This window comes from Marmota monax, unplaced genomic scaffold (assembly GCF_021218885.2).
Source record: "Marmota monax isolate L192 unplaced genomic scaffold, Marmota_monax_Labrador192_F-V1.1 WCK01_AAM20220418_F8-fsc00296, whole genome shotgun sequence".
Taxonomy (NCBI): Eukaryota; Metazoa; Chordata; class Mammalia; order Rodentia; family Sciuridae; genus Marmota; species Marmota monax.
In genome coordinates, this window is record NW_026694723.1 from 894251 (window position 1) to 914470 (window position 20220).

Genomic DNA, 20220 nt, shown 5'->3' on the forward strand with positions numbered 1-20220 from the left:
AAAATAAAGGTATTGTGTCCATCTACAACTAAAAAAAAAAATCAGAGGCCAAGGATTTTTTTTGCTTTGTCAATCTATGAGAACAAGTCTCTGAGAGAGACAAATATCAGCGTACACAAACCACGCAGATGCTTCTCTGTAAAATGAGGTTCCTCGTGGTAGAGTTAGTTACAAGAAGGAGCAAATAATGAGAGGGTTGGGATTTTTTCAGCCCCACCTACCAACATCCAGGAAAGGGCAATGGGGTAAGCAGTGCTGGAGAGTAAACTCTGTAGAAACTGTTGAGTCACAAGGTTTGATGAGCTTTCAGATTGCTGTACACAATGAACTGCTGGAAGGGCATTGTACCTAGAGGGAGTGTGCCATCTCTGTGCCCTCCTTCATCCCTTACCCTATGTATCTCTTTGTCTGCTCATCTCTGTTCTTTATAAACTGGTGAACATTGTTTCTCTGAGTTCTAGGACCATTCTATCAAAATATAGAGGAGGAGGAGGTCATGGGAACTCCTAGTTTATACCAAGTTAGTCGGAAGCATGTGAAGCTCAGATTTATGATTGGTACCTGAAATGGGGGCAGCCTTGTGGGATCTGATGCTGTCTCTAGGTGGAGTGTCAGAATTGAGTTGAATTATAGAATATCCAGCTGGTGTCCAGGGAGTTGGAGAATTGCTTGCTATGGAGTGGGGGAAACAGAACAGCCCACACATGGTCAGGGAAGTGTTCTGTGCTGTACTGAGGATGAGCATATAAGAAAAGATTGTTTTTTCCTTCATACAGTGTTAGATTTTCAACTGTTGTATCCTCAAGCTTTAAATTCTCATTCTCAAGAGAAGCCCCATTTATCATGCATTATCTTTTAAATATATATCTGATTTGGTTTTTAATATTGAGGATTTTTGGGTCTTCACAAGAGGTGTATTTGTGTTTTTTCTTATGCCTTTGTAAACTAGTTTTATTACCAAAGTAATGGCCAACCTCAAAGAAATTTAGGAAGTATTTCCTCTTTTGCTTTCTGAAAGTATTTGTATAGAATTGGTATTATTTCATCCTTACATGTTTACCAGAATTTACGAATGAATTTGTCATCCTAGAGTTTATCTGTTGGAAGATTTTCAATTTCTATAATAGATATGGATAATCCTTCAAATTATCCATTTCTTTTTATAAAATATATTTTATTTTTTTAGAGTATTTTTAGGTTCACAACAACTAAGAGAAAGGTACAGAGAATTCTCATGAAGTGCCCTCTGCCCCCATATATGCATAGCTTCCTCTATTAACAGTATTTCCCACAAGAGTAGTACATCTGTCACAACTGAGAAACCTACATTGACACATCATTGTCATTCAAAGTTCTTGGTCAATATTTTAAGAGACAATAAATCCTATTTTATAGTTAGTGTAGCAAGGAATGTATTTCTGTATCAAAAATCCTTTGCCACAGACTGGGGTTGTGGCTCAGTGGTAGAGCACTTGCCTAGCATGTGTGAGGCACTGGGTTCGATTCTTAGCACCACATATAAATAAATAAAGTCCATTGACAACTAAAAATAAAAAATTAAAAAAAAATCCTTTGCCATGAATTGACAAGGCATCCTTCTCTCTTCCTTTTTCTTAACAAGTTTTTTTTTTTTCCCAGTTTAACAAGGACATATTTGTTGACATATCATTTAATACCTCTTCCTTGGGATTGTCAGACTTACTTGTCGCATTCCTGCAGTATGTGATTGTCCTAATGTCACTGATTCGTTTAGCAGCATTAAGTATTGATATTTTTTCCTCAATCTGTAACTGATAGACAAAATAAAATTCTCATTTTGTTATTTCTTAAATTTACTATGAAGTTAATCATTTTTCACAAGTTTATTAGCCATATAGCTAAATTTTTAAAATCTTTGTTCTAGGTGTTCACTCTAGGAAGAAGGAAGCTTGAGATTGGATATTAATGATACCTTGCTATTTAAATCTAAAATTAGCCAAAGTGCAGATTAATAGGAGTAAATTAGCTAGCTGGTTTTTTAAAATTGTCATTGTACTTTTATTTTATTTATTTATATGTGGTGCTAAGACTCGAACCTAGAGCCTTACACATGCTAGGCAAGTGCTCTACGACTGAGCCACAACCCCAGCCTTAGCTAGCTGTTTTGATGCCTTTGAAATTTCTCCCTTTTTGGACCTTGTTCTTTTTCAACCATTTTACCTTTGAGAAAGATTATTATCTTGAACTTCTATCCTACTCTATGAAATAGATGAATTCCAACAAACTTTTACATAAATTGATTTTTTAAATTAATTATTTGTCAGGTTATTTTTGTATGTGGTGCTAGGAATTGAAATCAGGGCCTCACATGTACTGGGCAAGCACTCTACCACTGAGCTACACCCCCAAACCTTATTGAAGGTTTTACCTCCTGCATTGAACCCAGGGGTACTCTACCATTGAGTCATGTCCTCAGCCCTTTTTATTTTATTTTTATTCTTCTGGCACTGGGGATTGAACTCGGGGGGCACTCTACCATTGAGCCATGTCCTTAGCCCTTTTTATTTTTTATTTTTAGACCAGAGTCTTGCTAAGTTGCTTAGGGCTCACTGAGTTGCTGAGGACTGGCCTTGAACTTGTGATACTCCTGCCTCAGCTTTCTAGATGGTTGGAATTACAGGCCTGTGCCACTGCCTCTAGCTCTGGTATCTGAAATTTGTGTCAGGATTTTGTTATGTAAGTTGACAGAATCATAGTTTGCAGTTCACATTCCCTCCCCTCCCCACAGGTTGAGTTGATATCATGTGGTTCAAAGGTTGGTCTTTGTGGCAGTTTCCATCCGAAGTCATCTTGTTAGCAGTAAACTATCCAGAGACCCACCTTGAGTCACTTTATTAACGTAAGCTGTCCAGTGTGAGAGGTCCACCATGAATAGCAAACACACTCCTGTCTCAAGGAAAATTCTTCCCAGGAACCAGGACATAAACCAGCCAAATTCTTCATTATACAATACTATAACAAATATATACTATTATTTATCCAGGATTCATGAGTATTTATTTTTTAGAGAAATAACAAATTAGGGATAAAATTTAGGTCCTAGCTGGGCACAGTGGTGCACACCCAGGTACTCTAGAGGCTGTGGAAGGAGGATTGCAGATTTTGAAGCCAACCTGGGCAACTTAACCAGACCTTCTCAAAAATAATATAGAAAGGGCTAGGGATGTCACTCAATACTGCTGGGGATGTCCCCTAATTGGTAGAGTGCTTGCTTAGCACGCACAAGGCTCTGGGTTTAAATATCTTAATGTTTATTTTAGAATAAAACCAAAGATTATCATAATCAGAAAATTAATAGTTATAATACTATTATCTAATCTTTAGACCCTACAGATTTAGTTGTTTCAGTTAACATTCTTTATAGAAAAAGTCTTGCATCATGTATCATGTCTTGATAGTCTCTTTTAATCTGGAATAGTTTTTCTATTTTTGTTTTGACTCTCTGAAGAGTGTAAGCTAGTTAGTTATTTTATATAGTGTTCTCCAACTTGGGGAGTATTTCCTAAGGATTAAACCCAGTCATGGATCTTTGGCAGAAGTATTATAGAAATGATGTCACATTCTTCTCAGCATCATATCAGGAACCATTTGATGTTAGTTTGACATGTTACTGGTGCTATTAAGTCAATAAGTCCCAAGTTTTTAATTCTGGGAATATTTTAAATGAAATTGACACAGGTTCATTAAAATAGGTTGGAAATCATAATCTAGAGTTTATTGATTTACTATAATAATGTTAATGACATTAATAATGTTAATGATATTAATAAATATTATCACTGATCATTTTCCTGTTTTCTCAAAAGAATAGATCTCTTAAAATATATATAATTTTTCAGTGTTGAGCATGGTGGCACATGCTTATAATCCCAGAGGCTCAGGAGGTTGAGGTAAGAGGATCATGATTTCAAGGCAATCCTCAGCAATTTAGTGAGGTCTTAAGCAACCTAAGGAGACCCTGTCTCAAAGTAGAAAATATAAAATGGGCTGGGGATGTGTGATGTGCCACTGGGTTCAATCCCTGGGATCAAATATATATATATATATATATATATATGTATTTTTTTTTTCTTTTTTTTTTTTTCAAAGTTGCCATAAGTGTTGTATTTTACTATTAGTTACTTATTTGTGGTAGTAGGAATGGAATCCAAAAGCTGAGCTATATCCGCAGACAGGATTTTGCTAAATTGCTTCGGGCCTCGATAAATTGCTGAGCCTGGCTTTGAACTCACAATCGTCCTGCCTCAGCCTCGCAAGCCACTGGGATTACAGTGTGCACCATGGTCCCAGGCTCCCCAGCCTTTTTATTTTGAGACAGGGTTTCACTAAGTTGCTCAGCTGGACTTCAACTTGTGATCCTTCTGCCTCAACCTCCCAAATTGCTGGGATTACAGGTACAGGACTACTGTCTGTTACTGATTCTTTCCTGAATTGGTTATTACTTTGGTAGTTGTTAGTGGTTTTTCCGATTCTATTATTTCTTCTACATTACTTTACACTGTGAGAGTTTTTTCTTCTGTATGCATTTATATCAGTATAATCTCATGGTTGCTTATTCTGTTCAAAGGGCTGTACTCCATTACTGTGATATTTCTTAAAATCATTTAGGATTTGGGGTTTTTAAAAATTATTATTATTTTAACAGTATTTGCTATGCTTTGAATGTGTCTCCCAAATTTCAGGTTAGAAACCTAATCCCCAGAGCTGGGGTTGTAGCTCAGTGGTAAAGCGCTTGTCTAGCACATGTGAGGACCACACTAAAATAAAATAAATAAAAGAAAGATATTGTTTGCATTTACAACTAATTTTTTTAAATAAAAATAAAAAAATAAACATAATCCCCAGTACAAGGTGGGACCTTGTAGGGGCAATTAGCTCATGAGGGCTCTGTCTGCACTAGTGGATTCATGTCACAAGAGTGGAGGGGAGGAGGAACCAGGGATTGAACTCAGGGGCACTCGACCACTGAGCCACATCCCCAGTCCTATTTTATATTTTATTTAGAGGCAGGGTCTCATGAGTTTCTTATTGTCTCACTTTTGCTGAGGCTGCCTTTGAACTCTTGATCCTCCTGCCTCAGCCTCCTGAGCCACTGGGATTCTAGGTGTGTCCCACCAAGCTCAGCTACAGGAGTGGTTTTTTTTTTTTTTTTTTTAAAGAGAGAGAGAGAGAGAGAGAGAGAGAGAGAATATTTATTTTTTAGTTTTCGGTGGACACAACATCTTTGTTTGTATGTGGTACTGAGGATCGAACCTGGGACGCAGGCATGCCAGGCAAGCGCGTTACCGCTTGAACCACATCCCCAGGAGTGGGTTTTTTTTTTTTTTTTTTAATATATTTTTTAGTTTGTGATAGACCTTTATTTAATTTATTTATTTGTATGTGGTGCTGAGAATTGAACCCAGTGCCTCACTCATGCCAGGCAAGTGCGCTACCACTGAGCCACAGCCACAGCTCCTCAGGAGTGGGTTTTGATAGAGCAAGTTTGGCCCACTGTCTCTTTCTGTGCTCTTTTGCCCTACTGCTTTCTGCTATGGGATGTACCAAGCTCTTGCCATCAGATGCTGGTACTTGGGTGTTGTACTTTTGGCCTTGGGAACTGTGGCAAATAAATTTCTTGTCTTTATAAATTACCCAGACTTGGTATTCTGTTTAGCAATACAAGACAGACTAAGACAGTATTACAGTAAGTAATCTTATCATTCTGTAGCTTCTCTTCCCAAAGTTATGTTTTGAGATTAAGACCAAACTGAGCTAATTTATTTTTTTTTAACTTGCTGTATATATTTTTTCCATTTCCTTACTGATGGGTTTTGGGACATTTGGGGTTATACTATTATAAACAACACTCCAGTGCTGTAGTGAATATCCTTGTACAAGTCTCCTTGTATTCCTGTTAGAATTTTTCTAGATAAAATACACAGAAATGAAATTACTGTGTCATTGTGTGTGTGCATCATCAGTCCTTTCTGCTTGATGAGGTATTGTCAGGTGGCTTTCCCCAGCAGCCATCTTGGTTTATATTCCAGTCGTGGTATATGGGAGATCCTGTTTCTTTATGTTTGTTTCTTCTAGAATTTAGTGTGGTCCTGTGTCATAAAGTTTTGTCTGTCTTATAAATGGGAAATGATCTCTCACTGTATTTTTTTATATTCCCTAAGTTCTAATGAGGTTGGAATTTATTGGCCATATAGGTTTTCATGTTGGTGAATTGTCTGATTCTGTAATTTCCCTATTTTTTTTGTGGATTATCTGTCCTTTTCTCAACTTATTGATAATTGCTAAATTCTGGAACATATCTTCAAATACTAGACTTTTTTGAGATGATTTTTGTTCTAGATTTCATCTCAAAATAATTTCCCAGAATATTAAAAATAAAATATCTCTCATCTTTTAATTGTGGCAAAAAAAAAAAAATGCCATGTGTGGTGGTGTATACCTATAATCTCAGTTACTCAGGAGGCTGCATCAAGCCAGCTCTAGATTTTGTAAATTTTTTTTATATCAGGCATGATAAAGATCTGATGTAATACTGAGGGATCTTGGCTGGAGATGTGGCTCAAGCGGTAGCGCGCTCACCTGGCATGCGTGCGGCTTGGGTTCGATCCTCAGCACCACATACAAACAAAGGTGTTGTGTCTGCCGAAAACTGAAAAATAAATGTTGAAATTCTCTCTCTCTCTCTCTTTGAAAAAAAAAATACTGAGGGATCTTTTTTTTTTTTTTTTTTTGGTAACTCTTTTTAACATTTAAGTTATTGATGAACACAACACAATGCCTTTATTTTTATGTGGTGCTGAGGATCGAACCCAGGTCCCGCCTGTGCTAGGCGAGCGCTCTACCGCTGAGCCACAACCCCAGCCCCAGTTGGGGTTCTTCTATATATTTTGGCTATTAACCCCTTATCAGATGTATGGTTTGCAAATATTTTCTCCAATTTCTGGACTGGGGATGTGCCACAATGGTAGAGCACATACTTAGCATGTGTGAAAAGCCTCACACCAAAAAAAGAAAGAAAAATGACTCATTCCATAGGGGCCTTTTCACTCTCTGGATGGTTTCCTCTGCTGTGCAGAAGTTTTTTAGTTTGTTCCAATCCTTGTCCATTCTTGCCTCTGCTTTGAGGGTTATGTCTGAGAAATCATTGCCAATGCCGGAGTTCTAAGGCCTTTCCAAGTTTACTTCTAGGAGTTTTATATTTATAAGTCTTATATTTAGGTCTTTAATCCATTTTACTTAGTTTTTGTGTATGGTGAAAGATAAAAGTCCAACATGATTCTTTTGCATATAAACATCCTGTTTTCCCAGCACCATTTGTCTTTTCCCCATTGGATAGTCCTGACACTTTTGTCAACAATCATTTGACTGTAGACTTGTGGGTTTATTTGGGGGCTCTCTGTTCTGTTCTTTTAACATAGATGTCTTGTCTTTATGACAGTACCATACTATTCTGCATTGTTAATATGTTTTGGTCTGAAAGTATAAGTCCTGCAGTATGCTCTGCTCTTCTCCTTCCTGGAAGCTGTAACAGAAATTGGGGCGTTCTTGCCCAGCACTGAGCTGCACTGGCTTGGAGAAGGGACATATTTGTTAAGATTAAAAGAACACCAACTTCATAGGTTGTTATGAGAATTGGGAAAGATTCCATCCATGAATGACAAGGACACATTCTGGAAAATACATCATTAGAGTATTTCCTCATGGTACAAACATCATGGAGCATACTTACACAAACCCAGATGATGTGACTTACTACACACCTAGGCTTTATGAGTAACCTATGTGTATCCCAGGCTACAGATTTGTACAGTATGTTACCGTACTTCATATTGTAGGCAGTCATAATGCAATGGTAAATATTTGTGTACCTAATCATAGAAAAGATATGGTAAACTACTAGATGACCAGAACTTTTCAGCTCCGCTATAATCTTAAGGAACCATCATTTTATGTGTATTCTACCATCGGTCAAAACATCCTTATGCAGTGCATGACTCTAAAAATATTTAAAACAGTGCTTAGAATATAGTAAGTTCTCAATTGTTATTATTATTTAGAAAAGAGCAATTGTGATGAAATTGCTTTTTCTTTTTTTCTTTTTGCCGTATTGGGGATGGAATCCAGGACTTCATTCATTCTAGGCAAGCATTCTACCACTGAGCCATATCCCCAGCCTGTTTTATTTTATACAAGCCGGTCTTGAACTTTCAGTCCTGCTTCAGCCTCCTGAGTAGTTATGCTTACAGGTTTGTTCCACCATGGCCAGCAATGAAATTGCTCTTCTTTTAAAAACAAACAAACAAACAAACAAACAAAAAATATATATATATATGGAGAGAGAGAGAGAGAGAGAGAGAGAGTGTGTGTGTGTGTGTGTGTGTGTGTGAATGTTGTTAATGGACCTTTATTTATTTATTTGTATTCCATGCTGAGAATTGAACCCAGTGCCTCATGCATGCTAGGCAATAACTCTACCACTGAGCTAAAACCCCAGCCCACAGTTGCTCTTTTTATATACATACTTAGTCATAGTTGGACACAATAACTTTATTTAATTTATTTATTTTTATATAGTGTTGAGGATCAAATCCAGTGCCTTGTATGTGCTAGGCAAGCACTCTACCACTGAGTCACAACCCCAGCCCCCAAAAATTGTTCCTTTTTTTTTTTTTTTTTTTTATGGTGCTGGGCCTTCTGCATGCGAGGCAAGCATTCTACCAACTGAACTATATCCCCAGCCCCCAAAATTGCTCTTTTTAAGATGGTAGCTGTAATGGGGCTGGGGTTATGGCTCAGCAGTAGAGCACTCGCCTACTTGCTACTACTCATGCAAGACTCTGGATTTGATCCCCAGCACCACATAAAAATAAATAAAGTCTTAAAAAAATGGTAGCTTTTCGATACTATGTTATAAAAAAGACAAAATAATCTTTCTACCTCATTTACAGAGTTGAAACTGTGGGACAGCCAGACAGAAGAGATAGTATAGGAGTGTGTGCAGAGAAGCAGAATGGATATGACTCTCTGCAGCGCGACCAAGCTGTATGCATTAGTACCAATGGTAAGAGATAAATAACTGTCAATTTTCTTCAAACCTGTTAATTACTGTAGTAAAATATGAGTTTGTCCCAACATCATACATAAAAAGATGAGAATATTTAGGGCTTTTTTTTTGTTTCTGTTTTTTGGCAGTGCTGGGGATTGAACTTAGGATCTACACCATTGAGCTATAGCCCAGGATTCCTTTTTTTATTCCCCTATACTGGGAATTGAACCCAGGAGCAGTCAATAGACTACTACTAGACTACTTTCTTAGTCCTTTTTATTTCTGAAACAAGCTTTTGCTAAGTTGCAAAGGCTAGCCTTGAATTTGAGGTTTTCCTTCCTCAGCCTCTAGGTACCTGGGATTAGAAGTTTGCACCACTGTGCCTGGCAAGGTTATTTTCCATATGTAGTCTCTGGTGTTCTTTGGTCCCTTACTCCACAGTATCACACTTCTCAAAGTCACTATTAAAACAGTTCAGTATTTTGCAGCAGCATAATATCAAGCACTAAGTAGAACAAGATTCCTATTTATTCTATATGAAACAATCTTGCTATTTTATAAATTGTAATTTTTTTTTTTTTTTTTTTTTAGTACTGGGGATTGAACTCAGGGACACTCCACCACTGAGCCAACATCCCTAGCCCTATTTTGTATTTTATACAGACAAGATCTTACTGAGTTGCTTAGTACCTCACCATTGCTTGCCATACTGGCTTTGAACTCACAATCCTCCTTTGTCAGCCTTCTGAGCCGCGGGGATTACCACCACGCTGGGCACAGGTTGTAATTTTTTAGTAGTTTATTTTGATGCGTTCACCTGGGAGATTTATACTCTATTGAAATAAAGACTTGAATCTGTACTAGAATTCTAACATGAGCCAGACATGGTGGTACATACCTATAATCCCAGCTACTTGGGAGGATGAGGCAGGAGGATCACAAATACAAGCCCAGCCTGGGAGATTTAGCAAGACCTCTGTAAAAATAAAGTAGAAAAACAAAAAGAGCTGGGTAGATCACTTGCCTGTCAATTGTGAGGCCTTGAGTTCAATCTCTAAGATTGCAAAAAATAAAAAGTTGGGGGGAGGGAATAAAACGTTAGTAAGGCTTTAATTTTTTCTCCTACTGTAGATGGTATTGATTAGCATATTTAAATTCATTATTGATGTTGATTTGGCATTCTGAAATGTACTTTTTTTCTGAATTAGGAAATTAGCTATGTTGTCAGTTACATGGAGGCTCTTTTAATTATCTAACAGTCATTGCTCACAGGTAAATGACATCTTTAACATTTCTAGGTGCAGTTTTTGTAAATGGAAAAGAAATGACTAATCAATTGCCTGCAGTTACCTCTGGATCCACTGTCACGTTTGACATCGAAGCTGTGACTCTAGGAACTACCAATAATAATGAAGGCGGGAACTTCAAGCTCCGAGTAACTATTAGCTCAAATAACAGAGAAGTGGTTTTTGATTGGTTACTTGATCAGTCTTGTGGTTCTCTTTACTTTGGATGCTCATTTTTTTATCCTGGATGGAAAGTATTAGTGTTTTAGAGTTTTGGATGCTTGGCATTGGTTTACTGTATCTGCCTCATCCCAGTTTAGTTAACTTTTGTTGTTGTTGTTTAAAGTTAAATTAATCTTTCAGGCCATTGGAAATGAAAAGTGTCTACTGACAACATTTTTGACAATAAGAGAGTTGAATGGTGTGGACAAAACCATAATTCAGTCAATTTTCGTTTTAGTACATTATTAATACAAATAGAAAATTACAATAAAATCAAATTAGCTTTAAGTGTCTGGGAAGATAACAAAAAATCCTATACCCTTCCATTGTACAGCTTAAAGTTGGTTTAATGTAACATTTTATTAAAACTCTTTCAGCATCCAAGACCATTGTAAAACTTTATAACAACAGGAGTAGACCAGATAAGAAGCCAGAGTTCTGTAAAATTCATTTACTTGTTTTTTCCACACGAGTGCATTGACTGTGTGCTGTATGTTCAGGAATTTGAAAGCAGTGTTAGCGTTTATCCCATTTTCATTAATCTTTAAGTCTAAAAACTTTTTTTTTTTTTTTTTTTTACAATGCCTGAGTCAGTGTCTGTAATAGGCAAGTATTGTCTTTTGTTCTTGTAGTTTGATTCAAGATAGGATAGAAGATGCAGGGTGCAATGGTTCACACCTGTAATTTCAGCAAATCAAGAGGCTGAGGCAGAAGGATCACAAGTTGAGGTCGGCCTCAGTAACTTAGTGAGACCCTGTTTCAAAATAAAAAGGGTTGGGGATGTGGCTCAGTTGTAGAGGGCCCTGGGTTCAATCCCTAGTATTGATTAAAAAGTAAATAAATAAATAAAAAAGAGAGAGAGAGGGAGACAGATAGGATAGAGGATTTTGTACAGGGTGAAACTACTTATGGAAGTAGTAAATGCAGCAGTGTTAGTCATTTCACAAGTACATTATATGTACATGTGTGCCTTCAGGGTCAATGATATGCATATTGCTATTTGTAGTTACAAGCTCTAGTCCAGTTAATGTCGGTTTGATAAATGGTCTGTTAGTGGGCCAAAGAAATATAGGGTAAATACTTGACCGATTTTTTTAAACTTAAATTTGTGTAAGATATTTATTTGAGGGACTTAATATGTAAAAAATAATAGCCATAACTTGATATAGCAGCTTACAGATTTTTTAATGTGAAAAGTAATTTTTTTTTTTCATTTTTATCAGTAATAGAAAAATGGAAAAGCAAGCTTGATATTTTTGTAAGATAATTTATTTTGGGGCTCATGTTCCCTGTTAGACAATCGTGACCAATTTTCTCCTTGCCTTTTTATATATAAGTGCCTTTCACATGTTTAGTGACTGTAAAGAGGTTCCAGAATGTAGATGCCTTGCCCAGCCATCTGAAACAAAATAAAAAGCTCAAATTTAAATGTGTGTATTTTTTATTTTGTGAGATTAAATGAATCTGAAAGAGAAAGGGTTCTTGTGGCTCCAGGCATCTGAATTAGATGTTATGGTAACTTGTGGAAAGTTCTTTGTTCTTTCTTATGTTCTCTGGATCTGATACTAAGTGTGTACCTGACAAAATGTGCCCTATAAATGTTGGACTGAATGCGGATAAATCATTTTCTTCATACATCTTCATCCCATTCCTTTCATTCATCAAATATTTATTAAATGCATTTGTTTCTTATCCTGTATGAGAAAAAGGCACCTTAAATATGCCTTTTCACGAAGTGACTTAAAACGAATTCTAGACAGGAGTGTAATATCTTGAACTCTGAAACTATTTTGTCTTAAACTATAAACTGAAGTTTGTTTTGTTTTGTTTTCAAAGCAAACTCATTCTGTTCAAACAGAGGTACCTAACATAGTATTTCAAGATTAACAAGGACATTAACAATATATGACTTGTTTATCTTTCTATCTCCATGACTAACACACAGGTCTTACTAATTGCAGTTAAGTGTCTTATAAGGCTCTGATGGTATAATTACCCACATGACAACTATGGATCTTCCCTACAAGTACCTCAGAAGAGAAACAGGAATAGTCTAGAGAGGATCTATTCAAAAGAAAACTGTAATTGGATTAGGAGGTGAGGTTTATTGGACCTTATTACATATTCTACGTGATTCAATAATTTGTTAGAATATAAAGAAAAATATTCTAATCTAATGCCTGTATAACTTCACCTTTTTCCTGTAGTGACAAGCAATAATTCTACCCAAAGGGATATATTCTTATTTAGGGATAGGAGAAAGAAGCAAACAACTGCAGTTTTTACTATAAACCTTGGGAGAATTTTGAAGCAGGATCTCTTCCTCAACTTCGCATTCCCAGCGCTCAGAACAAGTGGAAGCACACAGATCCCCAAAAGATGAAAGGGTGCTTGCTAGTGATAGCATGCTACAAAAGCAGGTGGAAGCCATTTGCAGCATCATTTATCAACTACTTCTTGGCACTTACTTCATGAGAGTCCTGATTGTCTAGATATTTCACTTGCATCATATTAGCATCCTAGTAGTGCTTCCTACAGGAACTTTTTTTTCTTTCATAGTACTGGGAAATGAACCCAGGGGCACCTGATCCTTTTTACTTTTCAAGACAGGGTCTTGCTGAATTGCCCAAGCTGGCCTGGTCTCCTATCTCAGCCTCCTGAGTAGCTGGGATTGCAGGCATTATGCCACCCTGGCTCTCAAATTTTTCTTATCTCTTTAGTAAATCCTCTCATACTTCAAACTGCCTGAAATCCAAAACTTCAGCATAGCAGTTCAAGTCCTTGATTCATGTCACCAAATATATAAGCACCAATTAAGACCATCAGGCAACAAGGTCAATGAGTCTTTTAAAAATAAAGCTAACTCCTTAAAAGAAATGTACCTATGGGCTGGGGTTGTGGCTCAGAAGTAGAGCACTCACCTAGCACCTGCGAGGCCCTGGGTTCAATACTCAGCACCACATAAAAATAAATAAAGGTATTGTGTTCAACTACAACTAAAAAATAAATATTAAAAAAGAAAAAGAGAAACATACCTAGTAAGCTTGGGAGCCTAAAAGGCACTTCTCAGCACCATGTGAAGGGGAAAAAGCTATTACTGGAACATAAAGCACAGAATTGTTACTTCAACAACTTTTCCTCTTATATAGTACAAATGTTTCTTGACTTACAATGGGGTTACATGTCAATAAACCCTCAAGTTGAAAAAATAAATAGAAAATGCATTTAATACATCTAAACCTTCTAACCATCATACCTTATCAACAGAACACTAATGATTTTTGCTCCTTGTGACACTAACTGGGAGCTGCTTGTCAGCATTGCAAGATAGTATTGTACTACCTATTGATAATCCAAGAAAAGATCAATTTCAAAGTCAAAAATACAATCTCTAACATAAACACCACAAAATCATAAAGTTGGCCCATCATAAACCAGGAACCATATGTAAATAATTTTAGTTTATCATTGTTTGTATGCCTACCCTATGAACTTTTGAAAATTGAAAAGAAAAATCCACAACTAAAGTAGGATAACTGTTTGGCTAATATTGGTATTACTCTGAACTATAAATCTAGAAATATCTATATATCATAAATGACATAACACTCATAAATGTTGAAAGCAGGATTTCATGTTAGTTTTTTCCCCCCCTTAATTATTACCTGTGAGTCATCACTGGGGGTAGAGAACTTTTCTGCTATCTAAGCCAAAATTTTAGTGTACGCATTAACAATGCATAATAACAACAATGACAAAAAAAGCAGAAATACAGCTTTTATATTATTGAACTTTATGTACAAAATCATTTCAAATAAACATTTAATGTAAAAACAAATGTTCTTTTAAACTGATTTTTTTTTACATCTACTGTACCATTCAAATGCTTTATCATCTTACATGATTTCTTCAAAATCTGTTATCAAGGGTACATATAGAAAAGCATTTTTTCTTTTATAAATAGAAACAAAGGGATTTTTTCAGCTTTTATTATAAGATGACATAAAAAGTTTACTCAACAGAAGTAATTTCATTACTATTTGGGGGAGGGAGTCACCAACTTTTTGTGCAAACAATGCTAGCCTTCTTTTAAGCATTAAGAGCATAACTGCTTAAGAAATGACATAAGCAATAATTCTACACCTACATCTCCCCTAAAATAATCTATTTTTTTTTTTACATATGTGCACAGCTTTAGCAAATTAAAGCCCAAGAGAAATGCTCAAAATCCACTACTCAGAGGCAAAATGAGAGTTTACTGGAACTCATCATTTAGAGAGCTTACAAATCAAGGAATCTGTAATGAAAGCTGCAGTTTCCCTCTTTCCTATTTTTTGAACACAAAAATCAATGACTAAGAACTTAATACTGGATGACAAATCATATCCACACTATTAGTTAAATAGCCTCACAGTTAAACACATCTTAAAGACCAATCAAATCAGTATTTACATTTTATAAATTTCTGAAGACACCATTAGAAAGCTTATATATCCCTTCACTAAACAAAATAGGGAACTGCTCTGATGGTGATGGAATGAAATTAAAAAATTAAAAATACCTGTATTTACAGCAGCATTGATCCTTTATAAATAAAGAGTATGAAAATGCAATATCTTTAAAGGATAATAAAAAATTGAGGTGATGTTACTCAACCACAGTGCTTGGAGTTGGAATAAAAACCTATTGGTGCTTATTAATGTGCCAGTAGTGAAACTGCTTTCTGTTGGAGAAAATCCAACTGCAAATATGTGCGTAAAACACATAACACAGGGCAAAATTGCTCAAAAACAATTCAAGTCAGCTTATCTGTATTGGATATTCTAATCATGAAATACATTACAAAGACACCCTTGCAATGAAAACAACAAAAACAAAATGTAACATTTTCTGCTTCATTTTTTATAGAACACTTCCCCTCCCCGAAAGTGGCATCTTAAAATTCTCAAACTTGGATTCTTTCCTTGGATTATTATTCTAATGAAAAGATTCATACAGCTGAATTTTCCATATGATTACCTAATTGAAAAGGAAAACCAAAAGAAAATAAATGTTCAAGTTTGAAAAAAATACATAGGTGAACAATGCACTAAATTTATCCATGTAAAAACAAATGGTCAGTAACCCTTATAAACCGACATGACATTTTACCGTCAACAATATGAAAAATTAACATCTTCTCAAACAGGCATAAGATGAAGAAGTGCTACCTTAAAATTGTAAAAGAAACTTAAGTAAAATATCTTGCATTGTAATTTTTCATTCCAAATTGATGATTTCAAAATCAAGGATCAAGGTTTGATTGCAAGTAGTAATGCAACAATTTCAATTTCACAAAAATCTTCAATTTCTAAAAAAGAGAATCACATTCCAATTTTCCCTCCCCAAGAAAATGTTTCACAATTACAAAATAGAAAAACAGCTAGTCACAAATGCAAAAAGCATTATAATTTAAATATGAAATAATTTCTAGATTAATTCAATGTATTTAATAAGACAATTGTTGCAGTTAAAAGTACTTTCTTTGAAGTATTGCTTTTCATGCTCAAACTAGAAAATGTTTTAATGACATCAATAAAACTGATATACATGTAATGCTGCATAATCAAGTGAAATAGAACCCTGATACAAATATCCGTGTTGAAATCATTTACTTCATCTAACAGTGCCTGTTTGGAACCTATGATTTAAAAACAAAAACAACTCTTCTTAGAGGCTGAATTCCCTAGAATGCAATTTCAGTGTTTGTCCATAACATGGGGTTAGGTCTTTTCAGAGTTTTTGTTTTTTGCTCTGTTTTGAAACCCCTGAGACACCATCTGTTTCCAAAGCTTTCTCTTTTGAGTTAATTTCACTAAATCCATTTGCTGTTCCATTTTGTTCCTCAGTTATTTCTTCACTTGAAGGGGAAGCAGATTCTCCTTTTTCTAATTTTTGCTGCATTTCACGGAGCTTGGTAACAGCTTTATCTATTGACATTATGCTAATAAGATTAAAGTCATGCATGCTGACTAGATGAAGCATGAAGTTTCGACATAAATTCTTCTTAATTATTTTCTGTCCATAATTTTCTACAAACAGCATACAGGCATGATTCATTTGATTGTCAGCAATAAACCTATTTAATAAAACATAAAAATAAAAATACATTAATAGTTATATAAAGCATTTCTGTTAAATGCAATAAGTGATAACCATTATAGAACAGTCAAGAATATATTTGATCCAGTAAATGATGTTTATTTTGTTTCTAGCATTAAAAAACAAAACAAAACCCAGATCAAACACAGGGTGTTCTACACTGCACTACAACCCCAGCCCTTTTTATTTTTTAGAGGCACGGTCTTGTATAAGTTTCCCAGGCTGGCCTTGAACTTGCTATCCTCCTGCCTCAGCCTCCTGAACAGAAGGGATTATATATGTGTGCCACCAAACCCTGGCCCCAAAAATGATGTCTTAACAAGTAGTAAGACTACAGTAAAACTGAGATTCAATTGCCTGAATAAACTAAGAATTTTAGAAATTTTAGATTAAGTCTCTTTAGACTCTTGAAAGACTTCACCTAATCAGAATGTAAACTAAATAGGTGCCACTAGAAAAGTCAATTCCCTTGGTTTCTTTTTTTTCTTTTCTTTTTCCTCCCTCCCTCCCTCCCTCTTTCCTTCCTTCCTTCTTTCTTTCTTTCTTTCTTTTGCTGGGGATTGAACCGAGGGCCTTGGACATGCGAGGCAAGCACTCTATACCAACTGGGCTATATCCCTAGCCACAAACCAAGAGGCTTCTTAATGAAGTCACAATATAACAGCATTTTTTTTTTTTTTAGTTGTAGATGTACACAATAACTTTATTTTATTTGTTTTTATGTGGTGCTGAGATAGAACCCAGTGCCTTATACGTGCTAGGCAGGCGCTCTACCTTTAAGGAACAACCCCAGCCCAAACAGCATATTTTCTTTTGCCAGCACCACTGCCTGTTTTCACACTGTCATTGAGTTACCAATAGTCTTTAACTCTCTATACATATTAACAATTCCCCTTCATTTCTTTCCTTGATCTTCACAGATTTATTATAGAACCAGGGCTTCTCTACTCTTTTCAGTTCCTAATAAACCTTTAAAAAAATTAAAGTTGTCAAAGAAGTGATGAGAAGTGTATTGGTGGAAGCAAAGTGCACGTACAATTAATATCTGAGTGAAATAAATGAGAACAAAGAGACAGCTGCTCAATTACCCACTAAAACTAAGAATCCAACATGGCATCCGTATCTCTAGATTCGGGGAGTGGAAATCAATGTATTTTGCCTAAATACCTGTCAATTTATAATGAATCCTAATAGTTGCTACAGTGATAAGATTTGGATAAAGGAATTGAAAGGGAACTAAAAGTAACTTGACTAAAATTTATTTATGTATTTTTTGTGGTGCTAGGGATTGAACACGGAGCCCTCAGCATGCTAGACAGATGCTTTACCACTGAGCTTCCCCAGCCTAAAATTGTATTTCGTAACTGGCATATTAGGACAAATGGAAACACATTTAACCCAACCATCCACCATCCATATATACATACTTAATTGATTTTCAAAAAGAATTGTTTTAGTTGTAGTGTCTTATTTTATGTGGTGCTGAACCCAGTGCCTCACACATGCCAGGCAAGCACTCTGCCACTAAGCCACAGCCACAGCCCTCATAATTGATTTTTAAAGACTAGAATAAGAATCAAGCAAACTTCATGTATAAAAAGGCCAGACAGCAAGCACTTTAGGCTTTGACGTGATCGGTCTCCTTTTTTCTTTTCTGCATCCACTAAAAATGTAAACACTATTGGTAGCTCAAAGGCAGTTCAAAAACAGATACCCAGACTTCTGGACTAGAACTTATGTACTAACTTATGTTCAATCCCCAAGGGTAAAGTGGCACACTAAGTGGAAAACCTTGGATGTTTGTGCTGTAGAACAAAGAAATTGATTATCTGATAAAGAAAATAGAGCAGAAAAATAATTGACAATAGCAGTTCACACAGAGAAAACAAATTTTTTTTTTGGCAGGGAGAAAGAATGGGAACCTATTTTATTTTGTTGTTTTTTTAGTATCAGGGATTGGGCTCAGGGTCACTCTACCACATAATGGAAATGAAGAATTCCCAAGTCCCTTCAACAACCTGCTATTAGAGCTAGAAACCAATGTTTTTTCTCTTATGAATTCTGTGAATATCCCAATTTTTCTTTAAATAAATATTTTGAGATTAGGGCAAAAATTTGGGTCACCATATAAATTAGTGAAATTTTAAATAAGATTGGAACAGGTAGATTTATAGAATGTGAACAGCAAAAGGAATATAAAGAACAATGGAATATATTAAATTAGAAATACTCTACCCATGCTTCATGACATGGAGATTCCATAGTTTCATCACTTCTTTCTCTCCTTCATTAACATCAGAAAATTCTTCAATTTGCTAAAACAGTAACAAAAAAGAAGAAAAAATATATATTAAATGCAGAACATAATTAGTATTTCTAAAAAAGTTTTGAGAATGTCAAAAATAGTTTTGGAATTGAAAACAGAAAAGTGGCAACATTTCTCAAAACCAAGTTATAATTCTGAAAGGCAAATCCTAAGTTACAAGTTATCTATACATATAGAAATTAAAATACCCAATACAAATTCACATGAAGAAAATCTTTTTTAAATTTAACTTGGTAAAACTTAAATGACACTATTCAAAAAATGGACTTTCCTGGTTTCCTTAACTTAAAAAAGTTTCCTCGGGGCTGGAGTGGTGGCTCAGTGGTAGAGTGCTCGCCCCAGCATGCATGAGGCACTGGGTTCACATAAAAACAAAACTAATGTATCCACCTAAAACTAAAGATACATAAATAAATAAATATCTTAAAAAAAGTTTCCTCATTGAAAGTCAAAAAGTCTAGTTCTTATTACATAATGTTTTCAAACAAATTCCCTTTTTTTGGTACTAGGTATTGAACTGAGGGGCACTTAATCACTGAGCCACATCCTCAGCTCTCTTTTAATTTTTTGAGACAGGGCCTAAGGCCTTGCTAAATTGTTGAGACTGGGTTTGAACTTCGGATCCTCCTGTCTCAGCCTCCTGTCAAACAAAATACATTTAATCATAAAATTCATATCATAGCTAATAATGATGGTAATGAAGATGATAATAATTACTGTAATGGTTTTTTCTCTTAGCCATTCGGGATCTTTTTCATCTTCACTGTCTACTTCCATTTCTTGTGGACGGAGAGGTAAGCATGTATCACTGTGAAAATACAGACGATTGTGGCCACTACTGTATGTTCGTTGTTGTTCCACTTCTCCATCTTCAGATTCAAGAAATTCAGACATGCTTGCTTTTGTTCGTTTTGGCCTAAGCAAAAAGAAAGAAATACTGACAGACTATACATTTACATGTACATCATCCAACTGAGTATGACTTGAGGTCTGCAATAATTTACAATATTACCATTTTATAAAACCAACCACACCACAGAAGTAGTTGAGAGGATGGGGTTGTAGTTCAGTGGCAGAGATCTTGCCTACCATGTGTGAGGCACTCACCATGGCATGTAAATAAATAAAGTCCACTGACAACTAAAAAAAATTAAGAAGAA

At 35.6% G+C, this 20220-nt stretch overlaps 2 protein-coding genes across 5 annotated transcripts in view; one reads left to right on the forward strand and one right to left on the reverse strand.

The window, feature by feature from the left end:
- Window positions 1–12022, forward strand: part of Crlf3 (cytokine receptor like factor 3) — a 40491-nt gene extending 28469 nt beyond the window's left edge. The window contains exons 7-8 of the mRNA XM_046424025.2: window positions 8988–9100; window positions 10384–12022. Coding sequence (XP_046279981.1) covers window positions 8988–9100; window positions 10384–10640 — 370 coding nt within the window. The 3' untranslated portion in view covers window positions 10641–12022. The remainder of the gene's footprint in view (window positions 1–8987; window positions 9101–10383) is intronic.
- A 2328-nt stretch (window positions 12023–14350) lies between these two features.
- The window catches only part of Suz12 (SUZ12 polycomb repressive complex 2 subunit), a 48354-nt gene continuing 42484 nt past the window's right edge, over window positions 14351–20220 (reverse strand). For 2 of the 4 annotated variants that reach the window (XM_046424024.1, XM_046424023.1), the window contains 3 exons: window positions 19778–19976; window positions 18970–19049; window positions 14351–16711 (listed from right to left, as the gene is read on the reverse strand). In XM_046424024.1, coding sequence (XP_046279980.1) covers window positions 16366–16711; window positions 18970–19049; window positions 19778–19976 — 625 coding nt within the window. In that variant the 3' untranslated portion in view covers window positions 14351–16365. Of the gene's footprint in view, window positions 16712–18969; window positions 19050–19777; window positions 19998–20220 lie in introns of all 4 variants that reach the window. The other 2 variants (XM_058572519.1, XM_058572518.1) reach the window with 1 other exon arrangement.